The sequence below is a fragment of the Helobdella robusta genome (genome assembly GCF_000326865.2).
Source record: "Helobdella robusta unplaced genomic scaffold HELROscaffold_9, whole genome shotgun sequence".
Lineage (NCBI taxonomy): Eukaryota > Metazoa > Annelida > Clitellata > Rhynchobdellida > Glossiphoniidae > Helobdella > Helobdella robusta.
Window position 1 is genome coordinate 130806 of NW_008705512.1, and position 19856 is coordinate 150661.

Here is a 19856-nt window from a genome sequence, read left to right on the forward strand (position 1 = left end):
AATTTATTTAATAAAAATTTTTAAAAAACAATAAAATGTCTAATTTCTCTAAAATTAATAAATTAAAAAGAAATATAAAAAAGTTGAACAATGTTGAAAGTAGTGTTGAATTTTTGAAATGTTGCGTTAACAACAGTCTGTTACAATATATATATATATATATATATATATATATATATATAATACGCATATATACATACACACACACACACACACACACACACACACACACACATATATATATATATATATATATATATATATGTATTTGTGTGTGAGAGTTTGTGTGTGTGTTTGTGTGTTGTTTTTCAATGTGAATTTATTAAACACTTTTGAGTAAGCCTGATGCACAACTTAAAAGAATGTTGATTTATATCACCCGTTTTTCTGCATCATGCTGTTGTTGTATACAAGAAGATGGCTTTTCAATTTTTCTAACAATGATTTTATAATCATTTCTCGGTTTTTGGAGTTCATAAACAAAACTTTACTGTAAACAAAACTATGCAAAAGCAATAAACTCAAGCTAATTCAATCGTTAATACACTGATGGTGTGTGTGCTATCAAAAAAAGCTTCTTACGTAAACTGTGCCAACATAAGACTCGCATAAATTTTGTTCATCAACTTAGTAAACTTCAAAAAATGATCATAAAATTATTGTTATAAAGTTGAAAGTCTAAGTTGCTGGCTAAATAGTGTATAATACATGCATACATTCAAAACAGTAGAGATTCTTGCGTCCACAGAAGCAATTTGTCAGGACGGAACATGACAGCTTAATTGCTGGCCCCGATACAAATGTTTCAACTTGATTTTAATCGCGCAACAAATCATTTATGGAAATCTCTTCCTTTGCATTTACTGCTGCATGTTTATCTCTAACGACGAATCAGCAACATCCTGTCGTTACGTCATTCCCCCTATTTGCCTACGCATGATAATAATTCACGTTTCTTTAATTTATTTCTCAAATTATACGTTTTTATCAAAATAAACTCGAGTTTTCAAGCCAAATAAAAAATTACGTTACGTCCTGCTTTGTTGCTTTCTTAGCGAACAGCTGCACGCCTGTGCATAACTTTTCACTTTAACTTCAACTAAAAACTTTGTACCTATGTAGGATAGAATTCGTGCAAACAGTTTTTTGAGAATGAGAATTTCAAGAACTTGTGAATCACTACGGGGGAATGTTCGATGAGAATGAAAAAAATATGAATTAAATTTTGATGAAATTGTTTACCAAACTGACTGCATGGACACTCTCATGGCAGAGTGCAAACACAAACACAAATTATTACGATCAAGATACTCTGCACGCTTTCAGAACATAAAACCTCGCGCTGTTTCCGCATGAATAGCATCAATAATTAAGATATAATTGAGCTAACTTTATGCAACTGCTACCACATTATTTAATTTAAGTTGTACGATGACCAACAGCGCCTGATCATCACCAGCAGTTACTACAAAATATCCATTGGAGAGGGATCAGCGTTGCTGGCAGACAAACATCGCACCGCATCATGATCATTTTATTGGGCAGTTATGGCCGTCAAAATAGCAAGCAGCTGGTCACCCGGGAAATGAAAAACATCTTGTGCTTTTATTTGCATGCATGATTGTTCAATGAAAAACAAGTTTTATAATTATTATTTTGTTAAATTTTTATCTTATTAATTGTTGAAATGTTTTTAATTTTATCATTTTAAATTGTTGAGAATGACATTTTCAAAAGGGCATAACAATTGAATTCAAAGAAGACCTAACGCTTGGAAACAATAAAAGGCAGGCATCTTCGTGCACCGCGTACATGTTCAGCACTCGGGTGCGCGCAATTTTATGCATGAGGTTGTTTCTTCAAGAATGATAATAACGTAAGATGTTGAAGCTTTAATGAGTGTGCTGTAGACATAGCAGTGCGTCTCAGTCTCACAAGCGAGTCAGTTTCAATAATGTGAGCATTGTATAATATTTATTAACGTGCATTGTATTGATTATGTAATAAATATGAAGCGGCATTGTGTCTGGTGCCCGTTCACATGCAGAGACGTATTTTAGGTTTCGTATGGTGGCGCCTTGTTTATTCCATTGCTTTTTTAATTGTGTTTGTGTTTCTAATTGTAAACATCTGCCTCCTGTTGTTTTGATAATTTTATAAAAAATTTTTTTTCTTAAAAGAAATTTTGTATAAAGTTAAACAGTGTGATGAAAGAGACTAGATAGAGTGTACACGATGAAGAAAGACGGAGATGTGTGCAATCCAATCTGCATCCGCGTGGAGATGTGAGAACGAGAGGACACAATTTGAAACTGGATACGTGTTTTTCAAAAAGAATCTCAGAAGGAATGATTCTCAAATAGGATAATGGCACTGCGGAATAATGTTGTGAATGCTGATGGTGTGAATGCATTCAAAATAGGATCTGAATCTTTTATGAAAGATAATGAATGTGTTTATGACCCCAAACGGGGTTGGTGATTGGGTAATGTTTATTTTTACATCTCTTTTATTTTTAACATTCCATATACATTTATTTTATTTTGATTATTTAACAATTGGATCTTATTGTGGGCCAAAACTTTTGGCATGAGTCCATTTGCTTCATCATTATGTTAAGAAAGAAATTTCCGTATAAAATTATTGCATTGTAGTGTGCACTCCATTGAGTCATCATCAGAATAGTTGCCACATTGACGAAATAGCTTTCAAAGGAATTATTTTTAAAAATAATTTTTTTAATATTTTTAGTTGATTAAGTTTTTCATCCCCACAAACTGTACATGAGGATGGCAATTAATTAGTTAGACGCCGTGGCAAATTTAGACAACTTTAATGAGTGGGGGGTAAAATTTAAAATTTGTACATTCGGACGAGGAATCGAGATTTGTCGATAATCTACATAAAATAGTGTTTTTTGAGCAAAAACTCAATTTTACTGATTTTAATTGAAAATACTGCTCACAATGGAGAGGGGCATGGCCACTGATTAAGCACTTTCAATTCAGCTAATCTACAATGATCGGTGAACGTGTTTGTTACAACACCGGACACGCGAATCTGTTTGCAAAAACATAGAAACGTATTGAATAAATTCTTTCTATTCACTCATTAAAATTATTTTGTTGTCTTCCAACAAATCTATATTTCAATTTCTGGCTGTGAAAAAATAATTTCGTATCTAAAATATTTTTTTTTTGATCGTCATTAATTAACATTGACATAATATTTTTCTTATTCTTCTAGTGTTAACTTGTTATTATTATGTTTGAGTCACACGGCTTTTCTAAGCTGGAGTTGTAGATGGATCCAAGTTTCACCTAGAAACTTCGAGACTTCATCCGAGCACTGTCCTCACAGTATGTTGGCAGTGCGAATTCCCAACAGTGCGAATTTTTGTACCTCCGGGTGCCTCTTCGTACCTTTCCACTTGTTCTATCCCAGTTCCTCCCACTGCACCAGCCGCTACTGGCATTGCTTTCGATTGTATGCTCCACATTTTCAAATTTCACTTTATAAATCTCGATATTTAAAATTTTTTTAATTTTTTTTCGCTATCACATCTCTATCATCTGGTACTGGAATCTCAACCAGAAAGCATATTTTTGTTTTTGTTTTTCATTCAAATACACAATATCTGGTCGTCCCGCCATTAATGTTTTGCCTGTCATTGCAGTTACATCCCACGTCTGCCTGACTTCTACCGTTTAACAATTTTTCTACAATTTATTTTAGTGTTGTTGCAGCTGTGGCAACAACAGCAGTGGTAGTAGTAGTAGTAGTAGCAGTAGTAGTTGTTGTTATAAAAATAAATTTGATACACTTTTGTGTTCATAATATTCTTCAACATCAGCACCCCAATGGATGTAACTTGTCGCTCTGTCGTGCCAGTTGATGTATTCAGTTGGTGCCAATTATTATTATTGTTATTGTTGTTGTGGTTATTGCTATTGTTGATGTTTTTGTAGTAGTACTAGTAGTAGTAGTAGTAGTAGTTGTTGTTGTTGTTGTTGTTATTGTTGTTGTTGTTGTTTACTTGTCACATGACGAGGATGCAATAAATAGAAAAATATTGTGAGACATGCGGTTTGTAGAAGGTATGCTAATATGGAAGATCCTTGCATCGAAAAAAACTTGTTATAGTAAGCAATGAGCAGGTCAAACAATTTTACAAAATTATCATTTTTTCTGAAACAACAACACACGCTGAGATCCTGCCATGTTCATTTTTGTTTGATTTCACGTAAAAGTAACTTCATCGTCGTCGCAACTCTCCATAAAAAGTCAAATGGTCAATAATACTTTTATAGAATCCTTTAGCTTATAGTTAGATTGAACATATTTTAAAAATAAAAACATTCACCAAATATTAAAGTTAATTAAAGTTAGATGACAATGATGAATTGAAATTTCTATTCAACTTATTATTTGTTGTACGACCATTTGAAGCAATTTGATTGAAAACATTTATTGAAAAATATTTTAATATTGGAAAAATCAATTGAAAAATGTTTGCCTGACGTTAATGAGAATTATTTCAACTTGCTCGCAAAGCTTCAGCCTCCTACACCCACTACCGTATGCCCTATGGTCGACCACTGACTGACGTCTGCAGCAACACGGGCGTATGGCTCACTGTGACCTTCACCTTCGAGAGGTACATCGGGGTCCAGTACCCAATCAAGGGACGAATTTGGTGCACGTGCGAGAGGGCCAGGAAGCTCGTCGGCGTCGTCTTCACCGTCGCCCTCCTCCTCACCCTGCCTGAGTTTTTCGAGAAGAAAGCTTCCTACTACAGTTACTATTCGTCGAGGTTGGAGCAGAACGTTACAAGGTGCAACGTAACGGATCGGGAGGTGGTGGCCAACCTGCTTAAAAGTCTCGGCTACTATAAAATGAATCAGGTTTGTTGTGTCTGGGATTCTATCTTATATTTTGTATGCATTTTGCCGCATGTACGGCAGTGTGTGCGTACATGAGGCAGGATGACGTTATGAAAAACGCACGCGTGCATGGGTTGTTGTTAAATTTTTTTGGGCTTTCAAGAAAAAGTAAAAGTAATTTTTCTCATTAGTCATTATTATTGATATCAGTCATCGTTATTTTCAAAACCATAGTAATGAATAAAGTTTAAACTTGTCAATCATATTTTTTTCATTACGGGATCTCACACGAATTCTAAGAAGTTATTCCGCTTTTATAGATTCGAAATTGATTTTCAAGTTAAATTGATTTTTTAAACATGTTAATTAATTTTAATTAAAAGTTGTTCATCGTTAATATTAATAATTAAATGAAAGCAGTTTGCAATGGCCCAGCTCATTTTTAAATTTCATAAAAAATTTGTTACGAAGTACAAGTTTAAAATTTTTTTTAGTAAAATTTATTTTAAAAAATCGAATTGATTTTTGTGTTCGCTGATTGAGTAGGAGAATTCATGGTGAGCACAAGTTTTCAATGAAGTTTTCATTCATAGAGTCATGCAATCAGTGAGATTTGATGACACGCCAACAGGGCTGCTGATATCTTGAATGAAGTGCCTCGATCTGCGTTTAATCACAAGCAGGAAAGTGATTGCCTCGTTTCATACAAGTTCTAAGTTTGGTTTTTGACAATCACCAAACAATTAATTTATTGAAAAATGTTAATAAAATGCTTCTACGAGGCATTCTGTAGGTTCAGAAGCAAGTGGGACAGTGAGTGATGGGTCGTTCGTCTGCTTTCAGATATGTCAGAACGTCCAATGATATTATTGAATTATTTTTTTATTGTTTGAAAAAAGCTTCGCAGAGATAATACAGGCAAATGCATTCACGGAGAACATTCTATTAGGAACATAAAACTGTTATTCTGTTCAGCGTCCTATGCTTTAAATACTTATCAAGTAAAATGCAAACAATTGAACAAACAAACAAATAAACCAATGAACAAACAAACAAACAAGCAAACAATTGAACAAACAAACAATTGAACAAACAAACAAACAAACAAGCAATTGAACAAACAAACAAGCAATTGAACAAACAATTGAACGAACAAAAGAACAACACATTGTTATTTAAGAGGGCGAAAATGGGTAAAAATTAAATGCCGATAAAAATGAAACATGAAAAGATCAAAGTAACAATTGTTTTTGAAGCAATACTAACCAACGAGCCTTCACTTAATTTAAAAAATATTTTTTGAAAATAAATTGCTCCAGTATCAAATATGCGAACATAAAGTCAGCAAATGTTCCCTAATACTAACCCTGACACTAGCCGACCATCAATTGATACTAAATATTATTATAAACTCACAATTATCTTTTATTCCATAAAAACATTTAATTTACAACAATTTTTTTATTTTTCCGACATTTTTTATATAAAATTGAACGTTCGTTGATAAAGGTTCGCTAGCTTTTTCAAGTCATGTATTGCAGTTATTCACCTTTGAATGGGCATTTCAACATCTTCGAACCGCATGCATTCGCAATTTGCGTTCATTCTCAACAGCACAACCATTAGGGTCATCTGGCTTTTTTGTGAAAAACTTTATTGGAAAAATTTCCTTTGACACACAAGACGAACCTATCCGTCACTTTTCAATAAACATTCTCTTACATGCTGATAATAATCAAACTGAATCTTCTTTTTTTATCCCTTGCAATGCAGCCCAGTCAAACGCAGGACTGCTTACATATTATTCAATACTTTTTTCAATACTTTTAATAAAACCTTTGTGCCAAGCATCTCATCATATGCGTATGATTGTCTGAGTTTTGGAAGGACAGTATTCGAATCATGCAAACGCGTAAAAGCAGCATGAGACATAGCATTTCTACCGACTGAGCTAACTCGGTGACCATTACAAAATGAATCCTTACAAAATTTTATAATTTTACATCGTAGCCATCAACGTAAAAATGTGTAACACTCATTGGTCCTGCACAGCCTCTAGTGTCAACATGCGCATCGTCCTTACATCAGCCTCACTCTCCACATCATCTTCTCTGCAACATTTACAACTTTTAACATCGTCAACATCGATCAAACGTTCAATCAGATGACAAATAAATGAAGAGCACGGCTTCTAGACAACTTTTAAGATTAAACTTTGTTCACACACGCAAATTCAACTTAGTAGGTAGGTTGCATGGCAGTTGTGGTTTGTGTCGCATTTAAAAAATGATTTGTTTTAAAGCTCTTGGGTCTAACTTGATATCCTAGTGTTGTTGAATGGTTAGTCACGGCGTCTCGGAACAATTTGTAGCAGTGTTTTTTGTTGCATTGGCTGACTTGATTTACGCGCTATCAATCATTTTTATTTTTGAACATTACGAAGATACATGGTTGATAAATGTGTTGATGCTTACCTCGCTTTGGGTAATATCAAAACTGCTGAATAGCGTGGCAATAACTATCTTAATACTCTGCTGGATCTGAAATTCAACTGAGTTAGTTGGTGATAAACAAAATCACAAAATGAAAATAAATTTTATTTTCAGCTAAATATTTAAAAGATTTGGAAGTGTTAAAAAGTTAGAAAATATGAAACTTCACTCTATGTGTTGTGAAATAAAATATTGATGTCTAAGTTAATATAAAGGGAAAGCGCTGTTTACACTGACAGTTTCAATGAAGCCAAGTTACAAACTGTGCCGATCTGTATGTGTGGCGTGTTCTTGGGTGATGCCCAGTTGCACCTGCTAACTGGAGCAGCCTAACGCTAGCTGAAACTCCAGCACCAAATACACTTTAATTATAATAACAAGTTGAAAATAAATTTAGTTGAACTTTTTTCATAATCTAATTCATAAATTATTTTTTGAAAATTTATTTTCCATATTAATAATTCGTTAAAAATACTTTCATGATACTCGCTAGAATATGGCTGCATCAATTTTTATATGCTACTCGTTGGTAAATTAATATAGAAGGTATCAAAGTAAATTTCAGATTAGTAGTGTGCATGTTGTTCTAGCTAACATATGAAGCTAAAATGAAAAATCCTGATATGGCATCTGAAACCCTGACAATAAGAGAAAACGCCGATGAAGAACCAACTCAGAGTCTCGCGAAGAAACTTGAAGTGGAAATTTTTTAACTTTCTATAAGACATGGCTAATTTAAACCTGCTGGTGTCAACGTATTTAAAGCTAGCTGAGAAAAATAAGAAAACAATGTCTACAACCAGCTGCATATGGAACTGAACGATACACCAAGGCATGATGTACTTACTACTCCTCATGGGCGATTTTAACGTTAGATGGGAAACAACTTTGAAATATGTAGCAACACGCTAAAAATCCATGTTTGAATTGTGTGGTTAGAACGACCTTTGTATTTCAAACATACAATTCATGTAAACAGCTAGTAGGAAAACTACATGGGTTTCATCAGACGAGCAAAAAGCAGGTTCGACTACATAATAACTCGAAAAAAGTGGCTGACCTTGATAAAGAAAACTATTGTATGTATATAGATCCGCAAAAATTGATTCAAATCATTTTTTGGTGGTGGCTGAAATCAAAATCAACTTTGAAAAGTACTGCTCCACATCATCCATGCATTTGTTGACGTTTATTGATCAACATTATTTCATGTGATGTGTTTCGATCGTTGAACAAATTTATATTTTATAATTTTTAGCTAATTTATTTTCATTTTTTTAAATATTGTTGTTTATTATTAGGTGCCACATAGGAAAAATAGATCTAAATAAAAACAACGAAACTTAGATGAACGACAGACGTGTTCATGTGTGTTCAAGCTGTAACAGGCAGAAAAATATGAAATGTATGAAAGCATTTTTATGCATGCGATAAATCAGTTTGCCTCTGGAGCGCTGCTTACATTGGTGCTGGGAACACTGCCTCACAGCGCATAAGTTTGAATGTAGACATGATCGTAATGCCTCAGATAAATAATGCTAAAGTTTCTTCTTCGTTCTTATTTGGATTTATCGTTGAGATTGCCTGGTGCTGATTAAAAATGTACACAGAGTATAACGTTGAAGACTGGACAATGATGGATACTGATACACCGACCTGCTACGTGTTTCGAATCATAGTTGAATGATCACGTGTTTTGGAGAGCCTTCATAAATGTGTTTTACTGTTGCAACGACTACTCTGTGTTTTATGTTCTTCCATGGTTAAGATGGAAGTTTCTTCCTTTTCAAAAGTGAATTTTTGAGTATTATATTTTATATTTTGAGTAATATTTCCTCTATTCACAATATCACTCCTGTTAAAAATTCAAGCATTCACTGTGTTTTTTGTTTGTGTGTATATATCATTTTTGTTCCTCGGGTAAATATATATCATTTGCTATATTTGTTTTTGTGTGTATCTAATTTGTTTGTTTGTGTGTGTACTTCATTTGTTTGCGCGTGTGTGCGTGCGTGTGTGTGTATCTTGTTGGTTTGTGTATGTGTCTTAACTGTTTGTGTGTGTATATCTTATTTGTTTGTTTGTGTGTGTATCTCAATTGCTTTTTTTGTCATGTGATTCTGCATATTTTCCTTCTTCGTCCACCTTTCTCATAAGCTCTTTAATCACTAAGAGACAGGCACATTAAACAAGTCATTAAAGCCCAAATTTTGTGACCTCACAACTTCCTCAACTGATATTTTGCTGAATAGTTAAAAAAAATTAATTTTCGCCACAAGTTGCAGACGCGGACCCAAATGAACATGCGGAGACAGAAAATTTTAAAATCTTCAGTAACTGCTTCAGATACGGTGAATAGGTAATACATATCTTGTTTTTCGATGTTTTGAAAGTAGTAAGTATGAAAATTTTTCATAAAATGAAAAAATAACTTGTCTTTGCATACAAATAATAAAAATTTGTCGACCGAATTCAATAAAATTGGAAAAGCATCAGCACAACCCCGAGTCAGCGCATCACTCCATGATGATTCACTGCTCACACGTCAACATTCAACGCCATCGTTCCGCCGAGTTTCGTTCCTGCTACATTTTGTTGAAGAAATATAAGTACATTTAAATAATTATTTCATGGTTTTGTGATGTATTAAACAATTATCTAACAAAAATTAAAAGCTTTGTTTTTAAATTTAAGTTTAAATTATTGACAGCAAAGCAAAATTTTACAAAAAAAAAATTAAAAAAAAATTTGAAAAAATGGGAAAAAATTTAAAAAAATGATTTAAAAATAACTTCACCCTTAATTACAATCCTCTTCAATAAATTCTGGAAAGTCTCATCAATGAAGTAGCAAAAAAAGTTTATTCAAGTCAAGGAAAGGGACTCTCACGGCACAGACGTTTGGCTTCCATGTCTACTTTCCATGTCTACTAACCAATAAAACTGTTTTTGATTTACAATTAATCATTGTCAGCAACAACAAAAGTACAACACCACAACAGTCCTACACCATTTGATCGAGACCTTCCACGTGGTAGAAGATACTGGGTTGGATGGTCTCCCACCAGGCTCCTTCCAACTCATCACGCTAGTCTTTATTTTCAGTCGTTGCGTCACACATTCATTCATTCGTTTATTCATCCCATCTTATCCTAAAAAACATCCCATTTTAGAACCACTTCCTCCCTCAAAGCAGCTCTATCCAACCTGAACCGGTCCCACTTCTCACCTGATCAAAACGGAGCAATCTCTCACTGAGTCTTAATAAATCATCTGAGATAATCTGTCTTTTGTACTGTGCAACATGAGGACATCAGCACATCATGGCTCATGGTGCTGTCTGTCATTGACTTCTCAACGTTCCATTACACTGAAGAATTGATGCAAGAATAGTGGAAGTTAGAAGGTTGCCAGCAGATTGCGGTTGGCTCTGCAAACAAGGACATCGTTATCTCACGGCAAACATCGCAGACGGACTCGTGCTATTAATGCGAATATGACACTCATTGAATTATTTTAATATAATAATCCGACTTCAACATCCTTTTAAAAAATCGGGTTCGCTGTATATAGAAAAAAGTTTGAAAATTAAATGTAATTTTTTTTTATTTGTTTCAAGATTTTTAATTTAATTTGAATGAAACGAACGAATGAAGTCAATGCAAGCACAGAGTGGAATTTTAATAAGCACGTTTCTTTCCTTAGCAAGGCTATCAATAAAGTTGACTGAATGTAAAGCTCGGTGTGCCGGCCTGCATTCAATTGAAACGAATCGAATTATAATGTTGACGGATGGAGGCATGAAATCTTTCCCTCAATGGATTATTAAAAACTTCCTGCTCCATTCTCCAACTTTATGAACAATGTTGGCTACGATAATTTTTTATTGTCTATTGCAAACCAAGCGCATAATAATGCCGATACGTGATAACACATAACTCCAGCATACAGAATCACCATATGACGCAGCTACACAACTCCATCACACAATACTCCCATCAAGAACACCAGCCTACGATTTACCACCGGCCACAACGCCATGCGATTGTAGGCCAGGCTTCAGTCTTTGATTGCCATGCAGAGATCAATCATAACATTACTGTATTAAAATAATTGCGATGTAATAAAAATAAAATTGTGTTTGCAACTATAACGTTATTATCATTATCATTATTATTTTTATTATTATTATTATTATTATTATTTAATATTTATTTTTTAACACACATACACTTGAAACCGCTCATCACACTTCTTGGATGTGATTGGTGGGGACATCCTAGAAATCGAACCCTGTCACTGCCAGGTAGGACCAGCGCCTTTAACCATCAGGCCATCAGACCGTCCAATGAATGAATTATCTCATTAAAACTTAAAGTATTTGTTAATAATGAGGCCAGGTTTGAGTTTGTTGGCAGTTGCAAATCTAAAATTTACCTATCGTTTTCTGATCAGCGAATAAATAATAATTAACATTTGAATAATAACATTTTGAAAATATTTGAAACAACATAAAAAACGAAAAGAATAATAATTGGCGTGATCGTGTGGATAATTATCTGATAAGGAAGGCATGGCAGAGATGGATGGCACAAATGAAATGGCGTTGCAGAGTCATAAGTCACGCGATGATGGGTGATGGTGCGGTAGCTGATGGATGTCTGTCTCATCATCTCAACCATCAATCACAGATGCCAAATATTTTATGGGGAACGCAGTTATTGCAACAAGACGATGGTGATGATGTGTCACTCAAATGTTTTCATTTCAATCACACAAACATCCTTTGCAACGACAAATTGAGCGATGATGATGATGATGACGATAATGAAGTTTATGATGATGACGATGATGATTCAAGATTTTGAAGAATGATGATATAAAACTTTGGTGAATATTTTGTGAAATATGACCATGATAATAATATGCGTGCTATGGTTTTTTTAATCTTATGCGTAAAAGAAATTTTTTTGTTTTTGAAAAACAAATCGATAAATATTTTTTTATATTTTATTAAAACAAAAACTACGTACAATATTTTTGCATTGTTTCAAAACTTTTCAATAAGTTTTGGTATGCCAGATTAGTAATTGATAGTCAAAATTTCTTCTTAATGAATAAGGATTCGAATTTAAAAAGTTTAGAATTATATTGGAAAATGATTAGTTACGACAATTTTATAAAAAAGGGATGTTAATCGGACTATATATATTTGTTTTATGTTTAAGATTTTATTTAAATGACAGAACGATTTGGTCGAGTCGCGTCTATTTAATTTGTATAAAGTTCTTATAAAATAATTTTGGGTTTTTTGCAAAAGGTTTATGTGGCAATTTGGACTGTTACCCCAAATTGCATTGCAGTACGTGAGGAGTGGAGACAGAAGAGAATAGTATAAGGAGATCAAGATATTATTTGGTAATTCATGTCTTAGTTTATATAATACATCAATAATTTTCGACGCTTTATTAGCTATATAAGTTATATGTTCTGACCAATTTAGGTTGCTTGAAATAATTATTTCTAAAAATTTTATTGAGTGCATTCTAACAAAAGTAAAGTAAAGTAAATAATAGGGTCGACCGAACTGGTATTAATTGTTGGTCCGAATAAAAGAAAATAAGGTTTTTTATGTTAATTCTTAAGTTATTTGCTGTGAACCATTGATAGACCAGTTCAAGCTCACGATTACAATCAACAACTAGATCAGCTAAGTTTGTGCCTTTTAAAAGTATAGTTGTATCATCCACATACAAAATAAATTTAGCCAAGTTGGAGCTAAGAGCAACATCATTTATAAAAATATTAAACAAATATATATATATATATATATATATATATATATATATATATATATATATATATATATATAATATTCATTTGGAGTATCGGATGCTGTTCTTCAATGGATTGAGTCATCATTCTGATCGTACACAATAGGTTCTGTTCAGCTCTAACTTGACACACGTTGAAACTGTGTCACACGGTCCTCCACAGTCATACGTTCTTGTTAGTGTTTTACACTGCAGATATCTTCAAAATCATTGAGAAGTAATTTCAAACATCACGGTCCTTCAGACGATATTCAGATCATTGCTAGTGCCCCTCTTTTGTCGTTTCGATGATCGGATCTGCAGACTCAGATTATGTCTCTCAATTTTTAAAAACCAACTCCGAATTTTTTATAGATTTGCAGTTGTTGAACGAACATTCACAAATTCTGACAGTTAGAAGATGCAAAATGTTAGGCATTCTTCTTTTTATACGTTCTTGTTCTCTGACTGACATTGGAAACACTTTATGTTTGTTTCATTTTTTTATGAATAAAAATTGTTTGGTGGTTGTAAAATTAAGCAGTCATGCCATGATTAGGACATCTTTTTTGAAAAAAAGTTTTGAGGGAAAGTAATTAAAGTTTAACTAAGTTTGACTAATTTTTTTTAGCTTAGTTTAATTACTTTGAAAAAGTTGTAAAAAATGGTTATACAGTAAAAGTCCTCTAGAGAGGACACTATTGGGGAATGACCAAACTGTCCTCTCCTCTTAACTGTCCTCTCCTCAAAACTCAACATCAAAATCTTTTTTGATATACTACATAAAAAATTAAAATAAAACAACACGTTTTTAATATTGTTATGGAAGAAAATCATTCATAGTTGTCTGTTTGCCAAAACATTTTGTTTTTAACAATTCAATTTCTAAAATATTTTCAATGTTCTCAGAAAATTGTAACAATTCTCTATTGCCCATATGTATCAAATAGGAAGTTAGCTTCCTGGCACATTGTAATGCCATCTTTGTAGAAACTCCTTGGACTGGAGCCTCTTCTTCCTCTTCATCATCTTGGACTTCAAATTGTTCATGATTCTTTATTTTCACGAATATTTGCAATTTGAGTTTTTCCGCAACCAAATTCTTCAGCAATTTTTCGTATGTTAACTCCATCATTTAATTTTTTCACCACCAGCATTCTTTCTTCCAAGTTTAAAATTTTTTTTCGCAGAGTCGACTCCATTATTACACAACAGTTTATCAACACGACCACGATAAAAAATCAAAGAGCGAAAATAATTTTTTTTAAATAACCAAAGATTATCAAAGTTTCTTTAGCGCATTCCATAGAATAGAATAAATACAAATATTCAAATTAGATGGCGCATTTTATCAAATATTCCATGTGTTTTTGTTATAAATTGTCCGCTCTTTAAGACATAAAAGTCAATTTGTACTTAAAACCCTGTCCGTAGTTCGTTCCTTTAAAATGTCCGTTCTTTAGGGTCTATTTAACATGCAAAACGGTTCCGTGCCAAGCAATACTGTCCGTTACTCTTATCTGGTCGTCCTTTATGGTCCCGCTCTAGAGGACTTTTACTGTATATGTATGTTGTATGAACTCCACCAAATTGTTGGAGAATTCCTACAATACTGCATTAAATGTGACCTCCTTCCAACATTTACGAGTTTATTTAAATATCAATATTATATCTTGGACTATATCAAGACAAAATCAGACATATCACTACTATCATCATCATCACTACTATTACCGCCATCATCATCACTACTATCATCATCATCATCAGTACATCATCATCATCACATAGTTATCATCATTATCACTACATCACCATCATCTGACACCTGACGCCACCACACATCCCAGCAGCAATCACATCACTCGTGAATGACAATGATTCAATAACAACCCAACAGACGCAGCGTGAAACTTCATGTCGTGCGTGAGCACTGCGCAAAGAAACGCGCGTCTTCATGGCAATCAACAACAGCTAACGACACGCAACCCCTCATAATTAAATGCGCGATAGCGTTTGATGATGTATATATGTTATGCTATGTTTGTATGTAGGTATGTACCCATCTGGTATGTAGGTATGTATGTTTCTGCCTGGTATGTACCCACTTGCCACATAGTTATATGATCACTGGGTATGTATGTATGTATGTATGTGTGTATGAATAATGTGTTCGCATGTACCAACCTGGTGTATAGGTATGTGCCCATCTGCTTAGTAAATGCCGTAAATAATTCAAATTTGAAATATAATTTTCTGTTTGGATTATTTTGTCTTCCTCAAAATATTCTGAACTCAACGACTCGAACTTCAAACAATTTTTAAATAAACAAAATCTGAAATTTATCTATAATCTGATCGGTTGCAACCATAATGGTGTATTTATTTGGCAGTTTATATCAATGGCTGACGTTGAAAAAGAAGAATAATTAATTTGACGCCGAAGTTTTAAACGTTGAAAATTTGTTCTTCCCGCCATCTCTTCCACGTTCCACTGTGGGCTGAAGTTGGAACATCATTTCCATTTTGGTTTCCCATTGAACAAGCTGGTTCATTATAAAAAAATACAAGTTCAATAAAAACCAAAAAAGTTTTAAATTTAAATAAAACAAGTTCTATGTCGACATTTTGAGTACATATTTGCATACCAATTGGGTACATACCTACCTACATATCAGGTGGGTACACACCCACATAGCGGGTGGGTATGTCCTACACCTACATATCAGGTGGTACAAGGTGGGTTGGTTGTAGATTTTTGTAAAAAGAAATTTAAACTAGAAATTAGATTCATGAAAATTAATGTCATACTCTTAGTTGTAAATATTTTTAGCCGATTATTAAGGATTAACGAAAGTTGAGATTTATTGTCCAAAGCTGAATTCATTTTATTTAATCTTTCGTCATAATTAATCTTCTAAATGTTTTTTAATGTTGGACCTCAGTTCAACGCGTAGCTGTTAATTTGCATGCCCTTTTTTTCTTCGGGGTTGTAATGAATTTCGACGCTAATTTATTTCAACCTTGCTTAACCCTACAAAATATGATTTCGTTAACATTAAGTAGTTTTTATGATAACTAAAATCTGCCTTTTTAATGAATAAAGATGTTTGTTAATTTATAAATTCTTTCAACAAGATTAAAAATCTGGAAAGATTAATTTTGTAATGAAAAACAATTTTATCATCTTTCTATGAACAGAAATAAAAAATAAAAAACGTTTATAGACATGCTGACGTGTGTTAAATTCACACGTGACTGCATGCAGATACTTCCAGCGTTTCCAACACGTTCGTAGGTTTGCATGTGTGCGTCATCATCCGCTCGACTGAGCAGTGAATTAAAAAGTGGGAAATAAAAAGTTAATAAAGAAGTCTGGTTGCAGTGTAAGAGGGAATGCGTGGAATATCTCAACAAGCAGAGGGAATGCGAATCTAAGTGCAGTGCGGCGGTAACTAGTGGAGGCTGGCGTGATGAGTAAAAAAGTCGCCAGCCTAAATTTGACCACACTAGCACATCTATCTCGGCCCCCTTGTCAAATTTTCAAATTTAAACATTTTTAACAGTTTGCCCCCCTCCCCCTACAACGTCCTTTAGATCTGCCATGCCACTGGCGCTAACTCACCTGCTTCTTCAATATCTTAACTCGCACGCAGATTCAAGTTTAGAGACCTGTTTTGAAGAACAATAGTTAGTATACGGTCGTTAAAAATGTGTGAAGATGTTGTGGGAAGCGCTAAAATTACAGGAATAATGTTTAACAAATCGAGTTCAAACGTCTGCAACAAGATTTGAACATTATTATTGAAATTATTCTTTTTATTCTTTTATGTAGATACATTTTTAAAAATATTTTAATTTATGAAAAAAAATGGTTAAAAGTATATAAAAAATTGCAAACATGTACGCCTGCCAGATCCTCTTCACATTCCTCCCTCTGCTGCTCCTAATAATCTTCAACGGCCTCCTCATCCGCACTGTCATGCAGGCAACCAAGCTGAGGCACATCCTGACCAACGTCAACACGACGAGCCTCAATAAAGCCAACATCAACGCATCCAACAGCAAGACAACGAACGCCGAAACATCTATCTTCGGCCAGAAAACTTCGGCTGGATGCAAGAACAAAAATGTGAAATTTTCTGATAGCACCAACGACAGCAACACTCACAAAGATGTGCACGACGAAGATATCTACAAAGACAAACTATGTGTCGACAACGCCGAACATAATGATAAGGAAACTAACGATGACATCAGAGAAAGCACCAACAACAAAAATAATAACACTTCTATGTTTTTGCACCCTAAAAAACGGAAAATAATATTCAGAATAAAAAGAAATGCATCATCCACGATCGCCGACAATAACGACGACGACAGATGTACGTCGCAATCCATGCCAATGATCACAATAACAAGTCATTCTCCAAATTCCACCGACAACAGATTTGTCCAACCAAACCAACCACCACAACTCTCGTTGAAGCAACATCCGCAACAGCACAGTCCCAACCAGCATCAGCAGCAGCAACATGCGACGCGAGACCAACAGAAGATCACCATCATGCTCATCATCGTCGTCGTCGTATTTCTCGTCTGCCAGTTGCCACAAGCCGTTCAGAAGCTCGTCGAAGTTTATTTGGAGCCTAAACATGACGGGGTGCGTTTAGATTTTTTTTAAATAAATAAAAATGCAAAATTTTGATAATATGCATAAATGGGTATAAATATCATTCATTCCTTCATATATAAATATATATTCATTCATATATAATCCATTCCTAATATAAATCAATTGTCAATCCAATTTCAATAGCGTTGGACAATTAATTATAACTCTCGTTATAATTAATCTCGTCTCGTTTGACGTCCAATTTAGTTGTTTTATTTATATTCATATTGTTATAATATTCGCTGTCGTAACCGATTTACGATGCGACGGGTTCAAATCCTCGATTGAATAAAATATTCCAAACAGTTATTAAACTTTATTTACAGAAGAAATCAACTATTATTAGTTATTAAACTTTATTTACAGAAGAAATCAACTAATCGTTTATTTCCAGTAAATTCAAACTAACGCAACAATTAACTTTTAAATCGTTCAAAATCGATCGCTATGACAACGTCAACAAACAAATCAAATATCGCTTTAAATAATTCACCGAATCGCTATTAACAAAATCACGAATTTCACTAATCACGAATGTCACTAATCACCTTGCGACGTGCGCTTATATACTCTTCGCAAGCGTCGTTTCTAGATTCTTCTAGATGGTCCGATTCTAGCATACTCTAGAATGCTCAGTCACTAGAACATTCTAGAATACGCTAGAACTTAGTGCGTTCGGTAGCACGTTTATAACATTACCCCCTTCTTAGTTTTGTTCGTCCCGAACAGCTTTCGTTCCGGTGTCCGCATGGTACGGAGCCAGTCTATCCAAATGAACGATCTTCATTCTTGCTCTCTGCTTCCGATATTCCTGAATACGGTAGACGACGTCATTCAAGCGGGTGATGACTCGATAAGGTCCTTCCCACCCTCGCTGGAGCTTTGGAGAACGTCCTTTCTTTCGCTGTGAGTTGTACAGCCAAACTAACTCGTCGACAGCAAAACCGCCACTGCTTCCTTTCGAGTCGTATCTGGTTTTGGCCACCTCCGTGTTTTTCATAATTTTAAGGCGTACGTAACGGTGGATATGGTTTAATCGCCGTCGAAGATTATCCACGTATTCTGTTAATGGTTGGTGTGGTTCAGGTGGTACGCCATATTTCACATCAGCTGGAGTTCTTAAGGTAGTCCCAAACAGGACTTTTGATGGCGTTTCTCCAGTAGTTCGAGTTTTGTTTATACCCAGCAGCTTGCACATTTCACCAAACAGTTGTGACTCAAAATTTCGACCTTGATCTGAGTGGAGTTCCAATGGGACACCATATCGACTAATCCAATTGAGTACAATTTCCTCAGCGACGGTACATGCTTCTTGGTTGGGTTTTGGAAACACCTCAGGCCATTTGCTGAAATAGTCCGCTACAACCAGAATGTAACGGTTTCCATAATCTGATACCGAAAAGGGTCCAGCAATATCTATAGCAATCCGTTCAAAGGGGACACCAACATTGTAGATTTGCATTGCTCCTTTTAGCCTTCTTTTGGGTCCTTTGACTGAAGCGCATGTGTTACATTTTCGACACCAGCTCTCAACATTTTCTCTAACGTGAAGCCAGTAGAATCCTTTTCGTATTTTGTCAAGGGTCTTGTTCACTCCTAAATGTCCCCCAGAAGGGCCGCCATGCATTTTATCAAGGATTTCGGTCGTTCTACTTCTTGGTATTACAACTTGCATGCGGTGTTTTGATCCATCAGCTGATTCCCATTTTCGTTTCAGCAAATCCCCTTCCAAATACAAAGAGTCCCACTGAGCCCAATAACCCTTTAACACGGCACTATATTCTGAGATGCTTTGCCAGTCCGGTCGCTTGCCCTCCTTCTTCCATGTGATCAGATGTTGTAGGTCCTCATCCGCAAACTGTGCATCAGCAAGATCCGTCGGTGTCCAATCGTCATCTGCTGATATTGTTGTTGCTCTTATGTCTTCCGATTGTATCTTCTCCTCGTGACGACAGCAGTATTTGCATCCTGATAAACATGGTCGACGTGAGAGA

General features: G+C 34.6%; 4 protein-coding genes across 4 annotated transcripts; 3 read left to right on the top strand and 1 right to left on the bottom strand.

Moving 5' to 3' along the window:
• Positions 1 to 2235: 2235 nt before the first annotated feature.
• On the top strand, positions 2236 to 5599 carry HELRODRAFT_165917 (hypothetical protein; the record flags this gene model as incomplete). The annotated part of the gene is made up of 4 exons (XM_009032987.1): positions 2236 to 2285; positions 3247 to 3386; positions 4555 to 4904; positions 5567 to 5599. 4 exons carry the CDS (start codon positions 2236 to 2238, stop codon positions 5597 to 5599), a joined length of 573 nt encoding a protein of 190 aa, XP_009031235.1.
• Positions 5600 to 7983: 2384 nt separating this feature from the next.
• HELRODRAFT_165918 (hypothetical protein) lies at positions 7984 to 11444 on the top strand (the record flags this gene model as incomplete). Its single annotated transcript, XM_009032988.1, has 5 exons — positions 7984 to 8073; positions 8355 to 8454; positions 8815 to 8918; positions 10349 to 10465; positions 11319 to 11444. 5 exons carry the CDS (start codon positions 7984 to 7986, stop codon positions 11442 to 11444), a joined length of 537 nt encoding a protein of 178 aa, XP_009031236.1.
• Positions 11445 to 14007: 2563 nt separating this feature from the next.
• Positions 14008 to 14319, bottom strand: HELRODRAFT_165919 (hypothetical protein; the record flags this gene model as incomplete). The annotated part of the gene is made up of 1 exon (XM_009032989.1): positions 14008 to 14319. One exon carries the CDS (start codon positions 14317 to 14319, stop codon positions 14008 to 14010), a length of 312 nt encoding a protein of 103 aa, XP_009031237.1.
• Positions 14320 to 17088: 2769 nt separating this feature from the next.
• Positions 17089 to 17871, top strand: HELRODRAFT_165920 (hypothetical protein; the record flags this gene model as incomplete). The annotated part of the gene is made up of 1 exon (XM_009032990.1): positions 17089 to 17871. One exon carries the CDS (start codon positions 17089 to 17091, stop codon positions 17869 to 17871), a length of 783 nt encoding a protein of 260 aa, XP_009031238.1.
• Between the last annotated feature and the right edge of the window lie 1985 nt (positions 17872 to 19856).